Here is a 20,923-nt window from a genome sequence, read left to right on the forward strand (position 1 = left end):
GAGGGTCCTAGATCCTAACACATACACCCACACGCAAATGCACATACACACACACAGGGGAGAAGGCCCAGGCTCTTACCCCCCCCCCCCCCCCCCCCCCCCCCACACACACACACACACACACACACATAGATACACACATAGATACACACACAGATGGAGGTGCATGCACACAGAAGAGGGACCTGGATCCTAACACACACACACACACGCACACAGGAAGCAGCATGTGGATGTGTGCACACACACTTACAGAGCACCCAAGCATGAGAGCCAGAGAGAGACCGTCTCCATGGACAACATCCAGCGAGCGGCCCAAAGACGAATAAAAGAACTTACGAAAAAGTGTTTATGAGAAATGAGTACAACACTTGACACGTGTGATGGAATAGTATGGAGAATAATGTGAGCGAGAGAGAGAGGGAGAGAGAGAGAGAGAGAGAGAGAGAGAGAGAGAGAGAGAGAGAGAGAGAGAGAGAGAGAGAGCAGTGTCTGTAAACCCAATATCCTCTGTGGCCCCAGGGGCAGGGAGTGCATGGCCAGTGCAGGAAGAGAGAGGCTGCATTATCCACATCAAAGCCCTGACTTATCAACCATAATCAATGCCTTCCCATTACTAAGCCTGCTCGCCTCTCAGCTCCACTCATACACTGCTCTCCCATAGCCCAGCACGCAGAGAGAGAGAGAGAGAGAGAGAGAGAGAGGGAGGGAGAAAGAGAGAGAGACTTTGACTAAGCAAACTTGAGCCCTCTAATATTTCTTGCAGCAGGAGGGAAGAGGGCTGTAGTGATGGGTGGGGCTGGCACCAGTTTCAGGGCTCGTTGAATTACAGCAGATGTACAGCTTCAAATAGAAAACAGGAGCACTCCGTATCATTTGTTTTGGTCGGATGTTTAGAAATTATTTTTGAAAGCAGCAGAGGTTAAGTGTCATCCTGAAGAATCGCTGCTTAAATTAAATTGAAATCCAAAGTCACTGCAGTGCCCTACTTTAATGGTACTAATAAACTTACTTGATACAATTTTCTGTCACGGACATTTTCACTCCATATTAACTACCCAAGCTACACTGATGTTTAACTTCACTGATGCATGTGTGGACGTGTATGTTGACTCTAAAGGGGAGTGGACTGACCCAGAGCGGTGAATGAATCAAAATGGTGGCCAGCCATACATGCCTTGCCAGTCATAATGACCTCATTCATGCAGATAGAAAGACTGCTCAATCATTGTCGTGTGGTATGCATTTATAGGGGTGTGTCGCCCCCTGGTGGTTCGTTTCTGTACTAGGCCCCTTTAGCATGGCCGGTATGAAGGTGAACGTAGAAACAACCTCAAATCAGCATGCAAGTAATTGTGAGTGAAAAGGTTTTCTGAAAACATCTCATTCAACCCAATCCAAATAAAATAAATATACAAACACTTGGTTTATGTATGTTCAAGAACTATTTTATTTTGAGCGGATACTGAATTTTTTTTTTATGAAAACACACTTTCACACAAGAATGACATGCAGTGGATACCCATGTGTGGTAGTGAATTGAAAAATGTCAATATATTAATTAATTTAATCAATCAGCTTCGTGTTGCTCAGTGTTTATATTTGTAAAAATGGCGTCTATGATGATGATGATGATGCATAAAGATGATGCATCTATGTAAACGGAATCCCAGGGATGCTGGTTTTCTCTCTGCTTTCAAAGCAGCGCCAAACAAGAAAGGTACTTATATCAAACATCTGGAGGAACCATTTCATTTGCTCCTTCCCACAGCACATCATCTCCAAGTCCACAGACCCGGACCAATAGCGACTCGCCGCCATTCAAACTGGCCTCTTGCGGCCTTGTTCCAGTGGCTGCCGCTAAAGTGCTTTTCTCCCTCTGTCAGTTGCACTTGGTCCAGTGTATTTGTTCCTCAAAGTACCTCAAATAAATTTAATGGAATTGGTACACAAGAGGCCTTTCCGCACAGCCGCGACAGAATGGTGTATTCAACATTACACATCATTTAAAAGTTGACCAGAGTCTCCTGGTGACCCGTTACTTCAGACTCGCTGTTCTCAGTTCTTCATTGGGGCCTGGCGTGGCAGAACGGTGGCCAACGTACACTAGCTGGCAACGTTTGATCTGATTATTTTATTTTAATTGAACCACATATATCTCAGTTAAATACAATGGAATTGTTGTTAAAAAAAATATTTCATGGCAATCAGTAACTTCAGCATGCAAAATGAACTAAACGAAAAAAAAAAACCCTAAACCTACTTTTTTGTTATTGTTTAGTACAGTTTCCTTAAGCCCGTTTTAGCTTGATGCATTTTTGACAATCCATTTATTGCCACGTGCAATTTTAACCACCCTAAAAATTAAACATTGCTGCCAATACACAGTATTATTTTCCCCATCACCAGTTTACATAACCCTATAACTGCGTTAACACTGTTTTCTAGCACATGGAAAGCTGAAATAAAATAAAGCATAACCAGAAACACAGGGCATAGCATGACACAGCAAGTTAACATAAACGATGCAGGAAATATCCGAGACCGATAACTAAGTACAGCCTTCGCGTGGTATAATTTCTCAAAAGCAAAGATACAGATAACGTGGCGATACAGTGCATGCGACCCTTGCTTACATACATGCTCACAGCAGGGTTGACCAGAGGCTGCAGGGCTGTGGTGACTCAAAAGCAAGAAGAGGCCTGCCAAGCTCCCGCTAGGTTAGCTTGGCTTTAGCAGAGACCGCGAACGTGAAGGCACGTTCCTGAATCCAGTGTCATTCTGGTAGTGCTGCCAAAGTAGTTTTAATGCGTTGATGAACATGCTTTGAACGTTCGCGTCATGGGCCTGCAGCTTAAAGTGACTCCACTACCATAATACCGTGTTGTTCATAATCTAAGGTTGAGACAAGACCACCACCACTCTATGGAGCCTCGGGGCAAAGGTAGGGGAAGACATGCGAATGGGAACAGGAGAGGGAGGGAGGGAGGGAGCAAGGGAGAGAGAGAGGGATAGTGAGAAAAGGAGGAAGAGAGGGAGGGAGGATTATGCAGGGGAGGAGAGGTGATCAAACAGGTACTGGTGCAAATTCTGGATCTTCTTCATGTTCATTCCTGTCAAAGAGAAGCATTTTCTTTAGGGCGTGGTAACGATTTCTCGGCCAAAACAGAACAAAGCACAAGTGTTCGCGTCAGCCTTAACGGACACCTCACTGCGTCTCAACTAACATCTCACAGACTTGCTCTGCCTCAGAACGGTAATGCTGCTGAACTATTCGAAGAAACTGGTTTAAAGTAGAGAAACTGCAAAAAAAAAAATAATAATACATTCTTAGAAATATTTTCAGAGTGCACCTGACACCAAGCCTCTATGCAGATCTCAGGAACGCTTTGCCCCAGTGCCAAAAAATGCCTGTGGTGATCTGGAGGAATGTGTTACGTGACATGCAGCTTTGTACGTAGGCAATTAATGTGTCACACTCGAACGTAACTGCAACCGAACAGCCCATCTCAGACTCAAGCTGTCCCTGGCTGTTGAGTTTGGCCCCAGGGATTGATCAAAGTGACATTTCTGTGTGTTGCGCAAATCTGCTGTATTGGTATCGTGTTGCAGTCAGCAGTCACTTGCACACCGGCTCTCGCTCAGTGTCACCGTGCGGTGTTTTCGTCTAGGGTCACAGAACTGGAGCAATAGTTACAGCGGTTTGAAATAATACTGGTGGAATCAGCAAGAACTCTAATACACTTATGTCACTCTCATCCTGTAACAGTTAGCTGTGAAGAACGCTTCACTTTCACTGTCACTCACATAAACGTTCTAGTTTACAGCACACCCATGGCACATTTGCACCCCAGGTGCTAATATAAATCAACTGAAATAATTTAGGATGAATCCATGTTTAAAGACTAATCAAGTTTAAAACGAGCCTCACTTTATTATCAAGACTGCAGCTGCATTTGCTAGATAGATAAAGTATCTATCTATCTATCTATCTATCTATCTATCTATCTATCTATCTATCTATCTATCTATCTATCTATCTATCTATCTATCTATCTATCTATCTATCTATCTATCTATCTATCTATCTATCTATCTATCTATCTATCTATCTATCTATCTATCTATCTATCTATCGATGCTAGCTAAAGAAAGCACTATGTAATCAACATGGCCAAGAGCTGACCATGCTGCAGGGTCACTGCTTACACCAACACTCATTACAGTAACTCAGCACACTGCGGGGTTATTTCCTACACTACTTCTCTACTGAACACGCTGCAAACACTACCTGTTTGGTCATCGTCCCAGTCCTCTGGATGACGATGGTCTTGGACTCCTTGATGGGTGACGTGGACTGGTAGTCGTCACTCAGCAGCCCCAGTATAGGATACTGGTTTGTGTATCTGCTGCACGAAGCAGGAAGGCATTGTTTAGATACATGTGATGGCTCAACTTTGCGTGTACTAATACTTTAGAACCTGAAGTAGTATTTACACACACACACACACACACACACACACACACACACACACACACAGTCACCTATTGGTAATAACGGTCTTCGTGACATTCTTGGACACATCGCTTCTGTTCTGCTGGAGCCGTCTGATCTCCTGTGGGTTCATACCAGGGGTCAAAGTTCAGAAGCCAGGGAAAGAGAACTCTCAACCAAAACTCAATGAGTTCCCAATAAAATCTAACCCCAAAGAAACAAAGTCATGCAAGCGGAGAAGAAATTGCACCTAATACCACAGATGACTGCTGAACGACATGTGAAACCCCTTATTATAAAATCATTGTAGCAGCAGGAAAAACAATGTAATAAGCAATGAGCTCTGTCAGTGTGGCACATACTGGGATACAACTTCCTATAACTTCAAGCTCACTACAGATAGCCAACATGGAAACAAACACAGGCTATTTAATGGGCAGAGGTGTCAATTCCAAGTTCAGAAAGTAAAAGTCCTCACCAGGATTTTGCTCAGGCTTCCTGTATTGTGTTGATTCCACAAACTTTACCTGGATTGCACTAATTAGAAAATCTAGCAAACTTGAGCAAAATCCTGGTGAGGACTTTTACTTTCTGAACCTGGAATTGACACCTCTGTTAATGGGACAGTTCTGTAATTCACGATCAAGAAATCTAAGGTGTAAAGCTGTGAAGTGTAAAAGTTTCCCAACAAAGAAACTTTCGTGAGCAGCCATTGCTTTTTGGCCACATGGACTCTCAAACCAAATGGTGGGGTCATTGATGATTACTCAGAAGTGCTGTGTGTGTGTGTGTGTGTGTCTGTGTGTGTGTGTGTGTGTGTGTCTGTGTGTGTGTGTGTGTGTGTGTGTGTGTATGTGAGAGAGAGAAACCTCTTCCTGGCGTTTGATGACAGACTCGCGCTGTTCCAGTTTGCTCAGTAGCTCGGTGATCTTCAGCTCCAGACTCCTGTCGCTGGAGGTCTCCGTGTGGCGCTCCGTGTGGCGCTCCGTTTGGACCTTAATGATCTGAGACTGTCACACACACACACACACACACACACACACACACACACAGAAAGACAGGCAGAAGGTTGGACTTTTCTTAATAGACAATTAGCTGACTCACCTCTATGCAAAACACAAACCCTGCTTCATTATTCAGTATTATAAACTGTGGGTCCAATTTCAACCATGTTAAACTGCATGTCACAGTCTACTTTCTCTATTGAACATGACGGTGTCCACAGCAGAGGGAGCTCCTCACCCGCATGTTCTGCACCTCCTTGTCCTTCTCCTCTCTCAGCGAGCTCAGCATCTGCTCGTAATGTCTGGTCAGCTCGTCAATCTTAGTGTTTAAAGTGGATGTGCTGCACTGGCCTTGCAGCTGAAACACATACACACACAGGTGCTAAAGACACTTCTGAAAGAATTCCTCCAGCTGCATTTACAGTATTTAGAAGGACATTTTGAAACCATTATGAAGACAAAATGGGGCAGTCACAATGCGTATATATGCCGGGGTCTAACACCGAAGTGTGCCACACCCATCGTGGTGGTGGACACCCCTGAGTCCCGCCCCTTAGGCAAACCTGAGCCACATATGCCCTGCCCCTATGCAAATGTGGCCCCCATAGGCCCCTCCCCCATGGCTCACATGGCCCCAGAGGTGCCCTGAACGGGAAGGCTGCCCACCTTCCTGCGGAGCAGGTCACGCTCCTGCTCCAGAGCCAGCATGCTCCCCTCCAGTTCCTTGATGCGGAAGTCCTTGCTGGAGTCCGTGCTCTGACTGCTCAGCAGTTTGCTCTCCATGGTGCGATGGGCCATGCTGCTCTCCTTCAGCGAGCTCTGACACGGGCACAGGTGACAGCGTACGTATGATGTGTGTCCCAACTACAAATCACTACATTATTCATCTCTTTATAGTCCTGCTTTCAAGTTGCTTGACTGTTAATAGATTTCACAATTGCCTTTAAAATGTACTAAGTATTTTTTTAAGTAAATATTACCTGTATACAGGATGCAAAATATATGCATTATGTTATTTATGATTCATGACTCACAAAACATCAAATGCTATTACATAACTATCAAAACAAAGTGAATAAATACCATAGTGAATTCAAACTCTTTTAAAGGTTAGTAGACAAAAAAGAAATACTCAAAAAGTTACTAGAGACATAGCAAGGAAAATACAAACACCTAGTAATCATGGCAGAGTGCTTGAGCCCTGCTGCTCTAAGGTAAACGTCCCCTTCTGCACACAGCCAGGCTGTATCTCTGGCGCCCCCTACCTGCAGCTGCCTGTTGTTCTCCCGAACGGCCTCAAGCAGCCGGTCGTACTGCTGAGCCTGGTCAGCCTTAAAGCTCAGGTCCCGCTCCAGCTGGTCTTTCTCACTCTCCAAGCGCTGCGTGTGCACACAAACACACATGCAAACACACATTATTATTATTAATACTATTAGCACTACTGTCTTACGCTCCAGTAGGTGTGTGGCCAATATTATACGTCTAAGGTAATATCACATTCTAATCCAAGTAACACAGGACTAGTTGCCGTTTACCTTAAGACATATGTACTTGTAACCAGGGGCGTAACTAAGGCTTTTCTTTGGGAACACATGGACCAGCTGTTTTTGTGTGCGTTTCCGTTTGTCTGTTTTCATTTTAACGGCTCAGTTGAGCAGAACACAAGGATTCCTGGTGGTAATTAAGCACCAGCACCATTTTAACCAGAAAGAGACATTTTTACAAGGGCTTGGAGCATGGTGGCAAAATGGCCGATGGACAAACAAACCTGCCTACGCAGAGATCAGGAAGAGGGAGTTAAACAGAGCATGAAACCAAAACCAGGCTATACAGAGAGGGCTCTGTTTCTCCTCACACCATGAAACCATAAACCTACCACCAGCAGTTAGCTTGCTAGCTGGATAACTGTCATTCATTTGTGTTTACACACAAAAAAAAAAAAGATTTTTTTTAACAATAATCAGCGAGTTCACTGATCATTCTCTACAGGACAAATATTTCAACCTGATTTTTTAAATGCTGTGTTTTGTTCAACTGGCAATTGTATAACGATAGAAAAGTTTAAGTGAAAAGGGATTATTATTATTATGTTAAGCAATACCAAAATATGCTATTTTAAAAAGGTAAACATTTCTCTGTCTCTCTCTCTTTCAAGTGTAGGACAGTGTTATGCTGAATGGTCATGTAAGAATGTACACTTCCTGGGCAAAAAATTAATAAAAATCCAAATGAAATCGTCCCAATAAGAAATCATTGGTGGGGTATTGATGAGTAACTCAAAGACAACACTCTCCTGAGAGCCGTGGCCCCACTGGCTCAGCACTGCTGGGAGAAAAGGCTGGACATTCACATCTGTTGTCATCTTATATGGAAAGAAAACTAAATTAAAAGAATAATAAATCAATCAAAGCAGCACATTACAGCTGCTCCAATTATTTAGGACTATTAAAAGCTTAATGTTATGTTATTTTGGGTTTGGACGTTTCTTTTGCCAAGGTGTGTAGCTACGCCTCATGTTTTAAACTTTTACACCTTTGTAATTGTGTAATACAGGATAATGTGTTAATAAACATGATTTGATCTAGGGTGTTTGTAAAGTTCAGAATAAAGGAGGATCATTCTGGACATCAGAGATGGTAAAGATCGGAATAAAAGAGAATCATTCTGGACCTCATAGCTTGCCCAAGATGTTTATTTCATAAGCCCCAGCTGTTCTTAAATCTTAGAAATGCCTCTGTAGTAGATCGGAGAGACAGACATGTGCTATACATTAGTGATTTATTGACTGCACTTTCCCAAATGTTTATGAACAAACTGATCTTTAAGGTACATCTGTCCTCACAATTGATCAAAGATTATTAATTTGTGTGAACATGTCTAGCTTAGAGCAAGGGATGTGACATTTTTAAGACCTCAAAAACAAAACATGGTTAAAAAAAAAAGTATACCATAAAAACAGCTATAAATCTTTCGAAGAACTGACAGAAGAAATTCAACCTGGGTCACATGTACATGCACGCACACACACACATTCATGTATGAGCACGCATGCATGCATCCACACAGAATTAAAATCTTTCTGAGTTTCTCAAACTAGAATCATTACAGCGTGGACACAGCTGTGTGTGTGGATATGCGTGTTTGCTAACATCAGTCCAGTGCTACAGTTAAAACAGCATACTGATACCAACATACTAGTATTTAATGATATTGATACCAACATTAACAAATATATTATTGCATATAAAGGTATATAATCTAATGTTCATGACAGTAAAACAATAATTTGATAATCATTATCTGCTGGTTAACTTGGTCCTACTATGTTACATCTGCAGGGTGTTTCTGCAGAAACTGGAACAAAGGGTAATGTGGTTTAGTGGTTGTGACAGCAGCAAGACAGAGGGGGGCGCTCTCACCCTGAGGTCATCCTGCAGGTGCACTAACTCTTCTCTCAGGCTACTAAAGGTGGTCAGGAGGAGAAGCATGGTCTTGTCAGCCGTCATGCGTGTCTGGAGGGAGGGAGGGAGGGAGGGAGAGAGAGAGAGAGAGAGAGAGAGAGAGAGAGAGAGGGAGTGGGAAGTCAGAGAATGTCTTGCATGCCCTCAGAAACTGTGCTGCATCAAGACGAAACAAGCCGTTAATGTTAACCTACAGGAAATTAAAGGTGGGGCCGACTGAGGGAAGGGTGGGGTTGGAAAGGGGCGTCGGCCTTTTGCACCACCGCAAAGCTTAACATGGTCGGATAACACACACACACACACACACACACACACACACACACACACACACACACACACACACTCACACACCTGCAGAAGGTAGCGAATCTGCTGCTTGGTCAGTTCTGACAGACCTTTAGGAATGAGGGTCTCTACATCATCTTTCTCCACCTATTCCAGGAAACATGAATACACAAAACACACACACACAAAAACATGCTCACACCCATCATAAGGAATTTTTTTTCCTTCCCGGGAACAGCAACTAACAGCTTTATATAAACAGACTTTTTTTCCCCTGCTATGTCACACTACACCGCTTACAGAATCTCAGCTGTCTGCCAGCATAATGACTATGACTGGCGATGACCTCAGCAACCCCCAACACACTCACTGGAGGTGTAACTAGGTGTGCCTGGAAGTGTAACTAGGCATGACTGGCGTGGCACTCCCTACCTTGTAGTCAATGGTGGGGTCGAGCAGGTGCTTTCTGAGGGACAGAACAAGACAGAGCATGAGTGGCACATTTGCAACCAGTGCTGAACTCACAGACAGCCGGTGAGAAAACCAACACACGGACCAACAGGGATTATGTTTGTCTTGTGAATCACTGACCAATTTATAGCAGGTGTGGGAAAAGGGATAGGTTTTGGTGTTGTACATGGTCTAATTGGTTTCTTAAGTATGGCAAAGGTGTGGCTTTTAACAAATTAAGATACTGTCTGCATTATGTTCCTTTAGATGGAATAGATTAGATTTCCCTAGCTAATAGGATTAACAGTACCTGTGATTGAGATAGCATGAACTATGCATTTCCTCAGGGATTCTATCTTGCAGGTGTCAGGGACCCACTGATTTTATCACTTAATCTCAGACCGTTAACAATGAGTGAAGACCTGGCCTGTTAGGCCCTTTTAAACAGCCACATTGCAGAATGTTGTGAAATAAAGTGAAAGAAATGCACTTCTTGCTCTTATTGTCCCTTTGTATGACTGACTTTTTATCTCTTTTGAAATGGACCTTTCTACTAGAAGTGTCCATTTGTGCTCACCATTGTGGAGGCGTATAACCTACACAGAACAACGGAGGAACACCCAGAGAACATTTAGGCCAGATCTCCACCTGACAAATCGATCTGTTGCGCGAGCCTACCGTCCGCGGATCTTGGACACGTGTTCGGAGATGTAGCCAAGGATGTCGCAGTTCTTGCGGTAGACCTCAGCGAGGAGCTCGCCGAAGAAGCGCGTGTCGAGCTGGGCCTGCGGCTCGCTCTGCGGCGACTCGGTCTTCAAACGGTTCGTCACGTCCACGTGGATGGTCTCGTGCACCTCGTGAACGTTGCTGCCGCTGCTGTGCACGCTGTCATGCTGCACAAACGAGAGTGTAATGAGAAGCCACGAAGCGCGCGCCAGAACGCTACCGTAGTTACGGTCACTAAGGGCTCCAGAGAAAAACATCTGCACGAACATTAGTATTCAGGTTCTCCTCAACAGCCATGGAGACGAGACTCAGGCCATGTTTCACGTGAAGCAAAACAAGGCCACAAAACTGGTCTTACTTCAGGCTCTTAAAAACACTAAAGAAAATGTTGAAAAATATCGCAAAGAATGGCGTGTAAAGGTTGCTGTCATAAACAGCCTCATGGACAGTTGAGGATTGATAGTTTACACACCAGCCGCCCAAGAATACTGACACACGCACGCAACGTTGTCATTTAAAATGTCTGTAAAAAGGAGAGTTACAGCCTCCATCTTTAACCTTTCCATAATCAACTAATTGTAATTATCTTCAAATCAAATCAAATCAAAGTTTATTTGTATAGCGCTTTTCACAACACATGTTGTCACAAAGCGCTTTACAGGATTTAAAAGGTTAACAATACTATGGGTCCAGAACTTACTCATTAAACATTCTTCAGCGAAACATAGAAAACGTGAACTAATTTTAGAACGGGGGGGGGGGGGGGGGGGGGGGGGGGGGGGGGGGGCATGGGGGGTACTAAAAACACACCGTAGATTATCTCAAATCTGAATGTACGGCAGGGGCGGACTGGGGAGAAAAAGTGGCCCGGGAGTTTCTGACAGACTGGCCCACTATATATATCTGTGTATATATACTGTGTATGTATGTATACATATATATATATATATATATATATATATATATATATATATATATATATATATATATATATATATATATATATATATATATTAGGGGTGGGACGAATTAATCGGAAGCTTTGTAATTAATTAATTGAAATTAATCGCATTTTAATCGCATTTCAGTATTTAACATGAGAAATATTAATTTAAGTTTGAATGATGAATGAATCAATGAACATAATCAAACTTCTACATCTTGTTTATTTTTCCACCAGTCTACTACACAGACCAATATATGAGTGCAGAAAACAGTTCAGAACATTGGAAATTCTGACCAAAAATGTTGTTTAATTTTGGGAGTTTTGCTCAGGATATTGGAAGAATTGAAGTAAATCAGAAGATGTTTTTTAATACCATTTTAGATGGTATACTTTTCTTAAATTTCCCAGGCCTCTGCCACAGGCATCTCCATAGTGCCTAGAAGTGGTCTTCTGCATGCTCAAAGCAAATGACTGGATCTTCATCATCTATAGATTCATCATCTATAATATGAGCTGTCACACCAAGATCATTCTTGTTGCTAACAGAGGTCCAGTGATCCCCAGTCAGAGCCACATTTGTGGCGCTCTTCACAATGACCTGTTTTACTTCCCTTTCACAATAACCTGTTTTTTTCCCTCGTTCTTACGTACGAGGTTAAGAAGTACTTGGTGCTAAGAACGTTTTGGGAAACTCACCCCTGGACGGTAGTTCATAACTTGCATCAGTTGACGCAATGTGCAGCGCTTCTTGTAAGCCTTTATCTTCGACCACAGAGAGCGAACAACACAAATAATATGACGCGTCATGTATAAACGCGTGCGGAGTCGCGCGCTACGGTCACTCGCGAAAATTTAATCCAGTCTTAATGGTCCAATGAAGGTACTTTAAAAACCAGGACATTTCCTCACTTAAAAAAAAAAAACCCCGGGACAGGATGTGAAATGCGGACGTTTAGGTCACCCTATCGTACTAGGAATACATTTAGCAGCTAAGTTATCATTACTGACCTGCGCGTTAAGCTGGGCGTACACTGTGCGATTTTTGGCCCATTTTCAGCCGATTTTTCACTCGTTTCGGCTCAATCGCGTGTCGTGCATCGTATAGTTTACACAGGTAAACGAGGAGCGATTCACACCTCACGACCAACTCCCGATCAGAAATCGCAGCGTCGCAAGAATATCAAACATGTTTGAAATTCAAATCGCTCCTCGTGAGAGTATCGCACTGTTGAAGTAGCTCCACGAGCCGACTCTCCGCAACGAGTTAGTCGTACAGTTTGTTAGAGTACACGATTTAAAATATCGTACAGTGTACGCCCAGCTTTAGCTGCAACATGTTTTGCGTTGAGGTGGTAACGAAGGGTGGAAGTGCTCCTGTGATAAGCGAACTCCTTCCTAAATAAAGTGTAAATAACACTATTTTTGTTTGAACTTCCATCTGGAAGTTTCTTATATTTAAATTTCCCATCCACCAGCGTAGCCTCTTCAGTCATCTGCATCATGCTCATCTTATCGTGCGTCCATATAATCTGTACGCCTGGAACTCGTGCACTGAGAAACATTCCACGATGCAAAAGTGTATCGTGCGTTAAAATGCGTTAATTTTTTTAGTGCGTTAATTTTCCTGTAATTAATTAATCGAAATTAACGCGTTAAAGTCCCACCACTAATATATATATATATATATATATATATATATATATATATATATATATATATATATATATATATATATATATATATATATATATATATATATATATATATATATATATATATATATGTGTGTGTGTGTGTGTGTGTACTGTATGTGAATCTATACATGGCACGTAGTGTATATGACGGCATTTATTGTCATATGGACAATATTAATTCCAGCAATAATATGATTACAAAGCCACATAGTGGCTTTTAAATAGTCCATCATAAGACCACCAAACAAGTTGTTTTACGCAAAGTGCATCCTAAAGAACAACCTACAACTCTAACGTGGGTATTTCTTCCTCGTACCTATTTGTGGTGGTTAGTTTTAATCTAAGAATTTCAATAGCTTTAAAAAAAAAAAACACAGTGCTTTGGAACCTTTAAGACCGCCACTTGCGTCCGTGTTAACCATGTTAAGGTAATTTGTACATGGTGCCTTAGACGTTGCAGAGGAGACAGCAGTACATTTTAAATAACATGTTATCTACAATTTAAACTGCTGTATGTTTTCGTAGTCCGGCCCGGAGTTTCTGGGACAAGTTGGTTTTTTTTTCTGATCTCCGCTGCATACCGTCAGCCCGCATCAACTGGCCCAGTCCGCGACCCGGTCCAACTCGTTCATGTGTTTACAGGCCCAGTCCGCGGCCGCGCAGGTTAGTCTGACTGGAGCGGGGGAGGTAATAACACCGTTAAACAGCAGCGTGACTACGGGCCGGGGCCACAGTGCGCGGCAGTGGCTCCTCCACGGGCTGAGTTAGACCACCGGCGGCCCACTAACCCATCGGCCCACCGGGGAAATCCCTGGTAGCAATGTATGCCAGTCCGCCCCTGATGTACGGTGAAGCCAATTTGGGCACAAGACTGTATCAAAACCGCTAACTTAGTCTACCTGCCACTTTGATTAACACAATTATGAGCTGGGTGTCTCTAGCAAAACTAAGGGTGATTATTTGTATCGCCTCATAATCACTTCAGCTCGGCGCTGCTGATGGCGAGGGCGCGGCAGAAGCCGTCAGACCGGATCTATGGAGCTGTGAAGCAGTTTCACCAGGGACTGAGGGACAGGCATCAAGGGCCTCACGCCTCCAGCGGGTACTGGCTTCAGGGCTGTACCTCTGTGGTTAGGACATAATCCCTCTGCTTGTAACCATCATGGTGATAAAGGAAGGCTTAGATATTCCTTTACATTGATTAGTCCGTCACAACACCGTGCTGAGACGTGCGACGATGCACGGGTATTTGTATAATATTGTTCTATTATATTATATAGTCCAATGAATTACTGTGCCGTCTGCCATAGTAGGAGATAACGGCCTCACAGTCTGAATTTACAACCCCCAGAATACAACAGATATAATTAAACATAAACACGACTGGAAACAATGCCTTAGAACTGACGCAGTTCTGAGAAACAAAAATGTAAACACAGGAGTATGCATCTGCATCAGCAATGCCTTATGGAGTTGTGCTGATACGAAAGTAAGACAAAGTAATAACGAAAGTAACAAGAAAACAAGTGCAAGAAACGTCAGCGTTCTGTTACACACAGCGCCTGAAGCCTAAAACTGTGGGCAAGTGTTTGTGGGTCTTCATGACTTTCTCAGAACCAGCGAATGCTCCTGTATATTTGGGGCGTAACTGTACATGAGAAGCAGGTGTTTCCCAGGAGGGGTGTGTTAAGAGAACATTCCTCACATTCCGAAACAGAAAGGAAGCCATTGACAGCAGGTTGTGTGGATTTAGTCCTGATCATGTGCCTAAACTGGTTTCGTCACAGCCAAAGACAGAGACAAGTTGTAAACAGGCAGTGAAGGGCTGTATGAAATACTGAGGACTCAGAGATAAAGACAGCTGTTCTCCGAACTCCATCTCAGAGAAGGTAAATCATTTACTCACATGCGCTTTGGACTTTTGCTCCGCCCCCCTCATCTTTCAAATTAGACCACAGCCCTATATCCCTGAAGAACCATACTGTACGAGTTTTTTTTTATGCATGCACACATGCATCTCCAGACAAACCTCCCCTGCACTGCAAGACTCAGCTTGTGGTTCGGGTGAAGTCAAAGTCAACACACCTGAAAGGATAATTAACCAACTGTTCATGCATATTTTGCTCAGTCACCATTTTACACTGTTCAGTACAAAAATCATAACTGCCTCTGGCTGTTAAAGGCCAGGGTTCCATCATCACCCTAGCTCCTATTTCTATACTATTGTGCTTACAAATCACTGCCTTTCTTGATCAGGATTGCTGCTTAAGATAACTGCAAATTATTAATTTATGTAAATTTCAGAGTACAGGTAATTGTACACATGCCAGACAGTTACTGCATTTTGGCCAGCTTGTGCTCTAACCTACTAGTTATGTTTTTTACCTGCATATTCAAAGGAGCCAGAGTACAGTATCTTTTCAAACAGCTACTCGGGTACAGAAGATAAACTCCAGACACGTCCATCTGTCCAGTGTGTGGAAATGAAGAATATGACACCTCACCTTGCATCCAGGCCCCCCCCAAAAAAGAAGACGTTTAACTTGAAATTATGTTCAAGATTGTTTTGATTCATAAAAATGCGTAGAAAAGTCAGTGTTACCACCAGGCTTGGAGCTCTGGGCCAGAGTGCTTTTCTGTGTCAACAGAGAAGTAGGTCAGAGAGTGGGCCCAGGGCGTCTCGGTTACGAGGCGAGAATAAAGGCCGTTCCTGTGGTCTGGGTTGAATGGAGAGAATGAACTGGAGGTGGGGAGCTCATTTTTCACACTGTAGAAAGACTAGACACTAATATAGTGCTTCTTTCACAACAAGACCAACTTTTACCCTTAAAAGAATTTGGGGAACCAGAACCACCCTAGGGTTAAAACCAAGACTACCCTGTTATTAAATTGATAAATATCCTATAGTTAGATTACATAAGCGAATCGCTGGGTTCTTCCCTCTGGGCTCCATTTTGATTGACAACACTCTCCTGAGCGTTGTTTTTATCTAAAACTGGCCACAGACCAAAAGCTCATGACAGTGTGGAATTCAAAACAAAAGCTAACTTTGTTCCACTTGGATTGACTATTGTCACCAACTTTAGGCTGATAAAGGTTCCAAGGCATCTTTCGACGCTGACTGTAATGACTCAGAAAATAATGACTGTACGGTGCAGAAATATCAATGGCTGTAAAAGAATGTAATTCATTTGGAAGGAAGGCCGCGATATTGTAATGATTTTTTGTGCTGTAAACAATTCAGACTGATCTCAGTCTTGACTTGATGTCTATACTTTTCCAATAAAACATCAATAGTTCAGCAATGTGCTTCTATTATACTCCAAGCTGCATCTTAAATTAGCGACTGCAATATAGTAATTTGCAACTGTTGTGCAGCCCTGTATATGTAAGAACTACAGCAGAGCGCGAGCGCGTGGCTTTGCTCTTGAACGAAGCCTGCACTGTAGGTCATTTACAAGGGAAATAACAGCAGCTCCTGCTCCACCCAGACACCGCTGCAGGTGCACCAACATCATCATAAATATTTCAAGTCACGACACACCAAAGACCAGCAGACAGACTTTGCTTATTCCATACTGGCCTTGTACCAAAAACTGGGCTAATCAGTGTATTGCACTTGTAGGTTCAATCAACAAAACACCACTGGAACACTCATTTAGTATGTCTGAGAAAAAATATATATTAAAAACATATTATATAATGCAGTTTTCTTAATTATCGAGGGCCAATTTAGCAAAAAAAAAGATTAAGTAACTATAAATTGGGCAGTCCTTAAAAATGCTGTGGAATTATAGAAAACATCTGCTCATGAAAGTTCATAGTAGCAATCTGTTAAATCTAGCAGTACTCAGGGTATTAATCCCGGCCATCCAGTATAATGACCAGGCATGACAGTTTATAGATTAATGTTAAAAATGCCATGGTCATGCAAATGTTACGTTTTAATATGTCCCACATTATGAATAACAGCTCAATGCCCATGAACTGCTGTTCAACTTCATGTTTAAGCCAAACCAGAAAAGTTCTTAAAGAGACCTCTGAGGAGGCAGTGTGTGTGAGAGGAATGTAACACAAATGTGTTTGCACTTTGTGCTCAGAAAGTTCAGAACTCCCCCTACACACACACACACAGTCAGACATACAGCTAAGCCATTCTCTTCAATATTCCATCTGCAAGTGTGTCACTGAAGCCCCTCCAGTTCACAGAGCTCTGTCATTTGATTCATGAGTTTGAGGTTAATTTGAAATGAACCGGTAAGCTCTCCACGGTCAAAGCAGGAGAATGTTTACCGGTGCGTGTCCGAATAGCGTTTTCTGTACTATACTATGGGTGAACTTGTATAGATATGATAATATGAAGCATACTAGAATAACCAGTTTTCTGTCAAGTTCTCAAAACTACTTGTGTTTAACAAACTGGTTTTTAACATTTATACTTTCTTGGCCCGTAATTACCTGTTGGACATGATGTGTATGCTGTTGGGACCATCAGCAGGTACAGTTTTCTGCAGATGCCGTAACGTGACATTAAAGTCACGGTGAAGTACATCAGCCTGGTCCCTTGTGTCAGTCATAAGGTCTGGTTGTTACACACAGCTGCTTCCATATACACAGATTACCTCGTGTTTGCTGTTCAAATATCACTGCTGTTCCACAACATAACAGCAAAATATATGAGCAGCTAATGAGCTCATAAGTACTGAGTATCATGTAATTACCATCATTTAAATGCTAATTACTTTAAATCTCCTCTGTATTTGCGCAACACAGGAAAGTTACATAGCTCATGTTCAGAATACCATCGCAATAGACAAATACATGTGCAAATACTATGCGTCAAACATGGATTCAAAATAGTGCCATTTCACTCATGACTATGTCTTGCATGTGGGATGTTGGATCCAATTTTGCAAGTAGCTTGAGGAGAATACATCTCCCGCAGTGAGCCAGACAAAAAAGGTCACTCGTGAGTGCAAGTGAGAGATCGTAATCCTGGCCCCACACCTGCCCTAGCCTGTCGAACGATTATGCCGCAAGATGATTACCATCAGAAAATTACAGGCTTTGAAAAGTAAATTACAGTCTGGTTACATGTAGGGTTAACCTGCTCAACTCTGTAACACACGTGTGAATAATGAACACGTCAATATATCAGTGTTTCATGAGGGCAGAAAGCTATCTAAGTATTTCATCCTATAATACACAGAGCAGGTTGTCACATTTTTTTCTTAGTAATATACTAACGAGGTCTGTCAAATGTCAGTCAGGTGTCTCGCCATCTGTCCACATATCCAATCTTTAAGTACAGTATTACATTTACAATATTTAGCAGACGCTCTTATCCAGAGCGACTTACAAAGTGCTTTGCATCTGATCACAGAATTCATCCTAGGTAATAGTACGGATAGGCCAGATTTCAAGATACCATTGCGTCAGACTACTACTAAACTATTAGACGTACCAGGAAAGATGGCATGGTGTTTGTGCAAACATTTTCATTCTAAGATTGGCAAACATCTAGATTCCAAGTACACGCTGCAGTTTAACAGTCAGAAAGGCTTTTGGGCCTGAGGAGAAGACTGTCCATGAGATTATTAGGCATCTGCAACCAAGAAGCAGTCTTCATAGCACAGTATATTTAACATGTCTGTGCATAGCTCAAGAGTGAGTTGAGACACTTGAAGGACAAGTGTATAGTTAAGGGAAAATGGGACTGCCATTCAATGGCTCATTTTCATGCTGCCAGGTTACTGCCTGTCTGAAGATTGAGACATTTACTAGGAAATGGGGGAAAAAACAAAATCAGGAAAAGCTGTCTGGACTGAAAATTTTAACCATAATGAATCTCCATAACAATCACATTACTGTAAATCGTCCTACAGTTGTGCGTCTTCAGAACCGCTTGTGTGATATTCACACTGCACTAAGAGTAAACTCATCATCCCCGTAGAAAGGGCTCCGTCTTGTCTAAACATTGACCAATTATTAATTTTAATTAATTTTAAATGCTTCATGTGTTCTGCCCTCGGTTATTTCTGTTAGACACAATCTCACTGATCTCACTTCAGTCTGACACGCAACTGTCAAACGTTTGGACACACCTACTGTTTAATTCTCTACATTTTAGAAAAAACAGCAAAGGTTTCAAAACAATGAAATAATACGTGACTATGCTGTGTTAAATAAATATTGTTATACAAGTAGCCAAGTAGCCACCCTTTACTTTGACAGCTTTGCACGCTCTCTGTGTTGTCTTAGCCAACATCATGAGGCAGCCTGTGATGCATTTCTATCAGTACTGAGTTAGAAATTCTCACATAAGCTATCATATGTGAGATATATATATCATATATATATCTCAACTATTCTGTTTACCTTAAAAAATATATAAATATACAATTAGATTAAAGCGCCATTATTCAGTCATGTGTGTCAAAACTTTTGACTGTTACTATATATATATATACAGTATGTGTGCACCTGTGTTCTAAACAATATACATCAACCAATTGGCGTAATTTGTTTGTCAAGTCTTAAGCAGTTTACTTCAAAGGCAGAGATTACAAATGCCAACCAACCCTTCATACTGCATTCTTTTTAAGCCCCAGCAGTAAGCTTATTTCACGCCAAGTTCGCAATGGGTGTTCCCACACTCTTATGTGGGAATGAAAGAGTCCATTCCTTCAGTGTGACACACCCTCAACACACCCTGCAGGTACAGCACCACACATCATACTCATGAACTCCACCAACACACGCTCAGAGTCACACTGTGACTAAAGCTCGCTCATAAAACCCAGTTGATAACGTAAATAATAAAATACAAATATGGCACAGGAATCATGGAATAGATGCAGCCGCAAAAACACGCACACGTCACACACACACACACAAGTGTTTCTGTGAAATCTGACTAGGTGAACATCTATGAAGCTGAATGAACCTTATGGAAGGCACACGTACCTCTATGGGATCAGGGCTCTTGGCTGGACTTGGCGTCTGGAAGAACACCGATGAGGTTTTGTCACTGCTATTCTAAATGCAACAGAAAGTACTGGTATATTAACAAATCATTTGCAGTACAGTATGTCCAAGCAGACTTCATTAACCCATTACAATGGCCTGGCTCATTTCTCACATGACAGAAATTATAGTGTGGTCGTCATTGGAATGTCCTGCAGTTGTTTTAAACTTGAATTATTCAAATAATATTCACAAAATTGTGGCCAGTGGTACACTCTTTGAGCCAGTCTAAATTAAAATTAATACAATATTCTAAAACATGAATCTAAAACAGACAAGGTAGAAATGAAAGAGGTTAATAGATGATGTCTCACATGTTGGAGGCTACTGTCCACTTCCTCCGTGCTGGTGACGCTTACGTGCTTCAGGTTATGCAGGTACAAAGGTGAGACCACCTGTGGCGCTTGGTTGACTAGGACGTAGGACTCCGCTGCATGCTGAACAGGAACCAGGTAGCGCACGTTTCCCTGAAGAACGGTCCCGTTGACGGTGCCGTTAACGTACTGGACAGGTGACAGCGGGGCTCCAGCGACATTAACGGCGTTAACCCTGCGTAAAGTCGCACCTCCATTAATCCCGAACTGGGTAGGCGACACTACGGTCGTCATGGATGGCTCTGAAGATACGCTCACGGTTCTAAGAGTAGACGTGCTGTACGCCGTAGGGACGCTCATTTTCAGTGTAGCTTAAATCCAAAGACTCGGTTTTAAAAACTCACTACTCGCACAGCAATTTCGGAAAAACGGCGACAAGAGACTTCGGCGAAAAGCTCCACAGCTTGCAGAACGGCCGTGTGTAGATACGAAGCTATAGGCGGGGCCGTAGGAGGACACGCC

The 20,923-nt window shown here is 42.5% G+C and overlaps 1 protein-coding gene across 3 annotated transcripts; it reads right to left on the reverse strand.

The window, feature by feature from the left end:
• Positions 1-1,428: 1,428 nt before the first annotated feature.
• Positions 1,429-20,900, reverse strand: pof1b (POF1B actin binding protein). Of its 3 annotated transcripts, none has more exons than XM_076979680.1 (13): positions 20,402-20,900; positions 20,028-20,099; positions 10,374-10,588; positions 9,678-9,711; positions 9,312-9,392; positions 8,919-9,011; positions 6,765-6,878; positions 6,166-6,318; positions 5,738-5,857; positions 5,365-5,505; positions 4,546-4,616; positions 4,292-4,406; positions 1,429-3,113 (listed from the first exon to the last, which is right to left on the reverse strand). In XM_076979680.1, the coding sequence occupies exons 1-13, from the start codon at positions 20,759-20,761 to the stop codon at positions 3,108-3,110; spliced, it is 1,575 nt and encodes a 524-aa protein (XP_076835795.1). In that variant the 5' UTR covers positions 20,762-20,900; the 3' UTR covers positions 1,429-3,107. The 3 variants fall into 3 exon arrangements, with proteins under 3 accessions (XP_076835795.1, XP_076835794.1, XP_076835796.1); XM_076979679.1 differs by having other exon boundaries at positions 4,292-4,409; XM_076979681.1 differs by lacking the exons at positions 20,028-20,099; positions 20,402-20,900 and adding an exon at positions 15,447-15,669 and having other exon boundaries at positions 4,292-4,409.
• Between the last annotated feature and the right edge of the window lie 23 nt (positions 20,901-20,923).

Source organism: Brachyhypopomus gauderio, chromosome 18, assembly GCF_052324685.1.
Source record: "Brachyhypopomus gauderio isolate BG-103 chromosome 18, BGAUD_0.2, whole genome shotgun sequence".
NCBI lineage: Eukaryota > Metazoa > Chordata > Actinopteri > Gymnotiformes > Hypopomidae > Brachyhypopomus > Brachyhypopomus gauderio.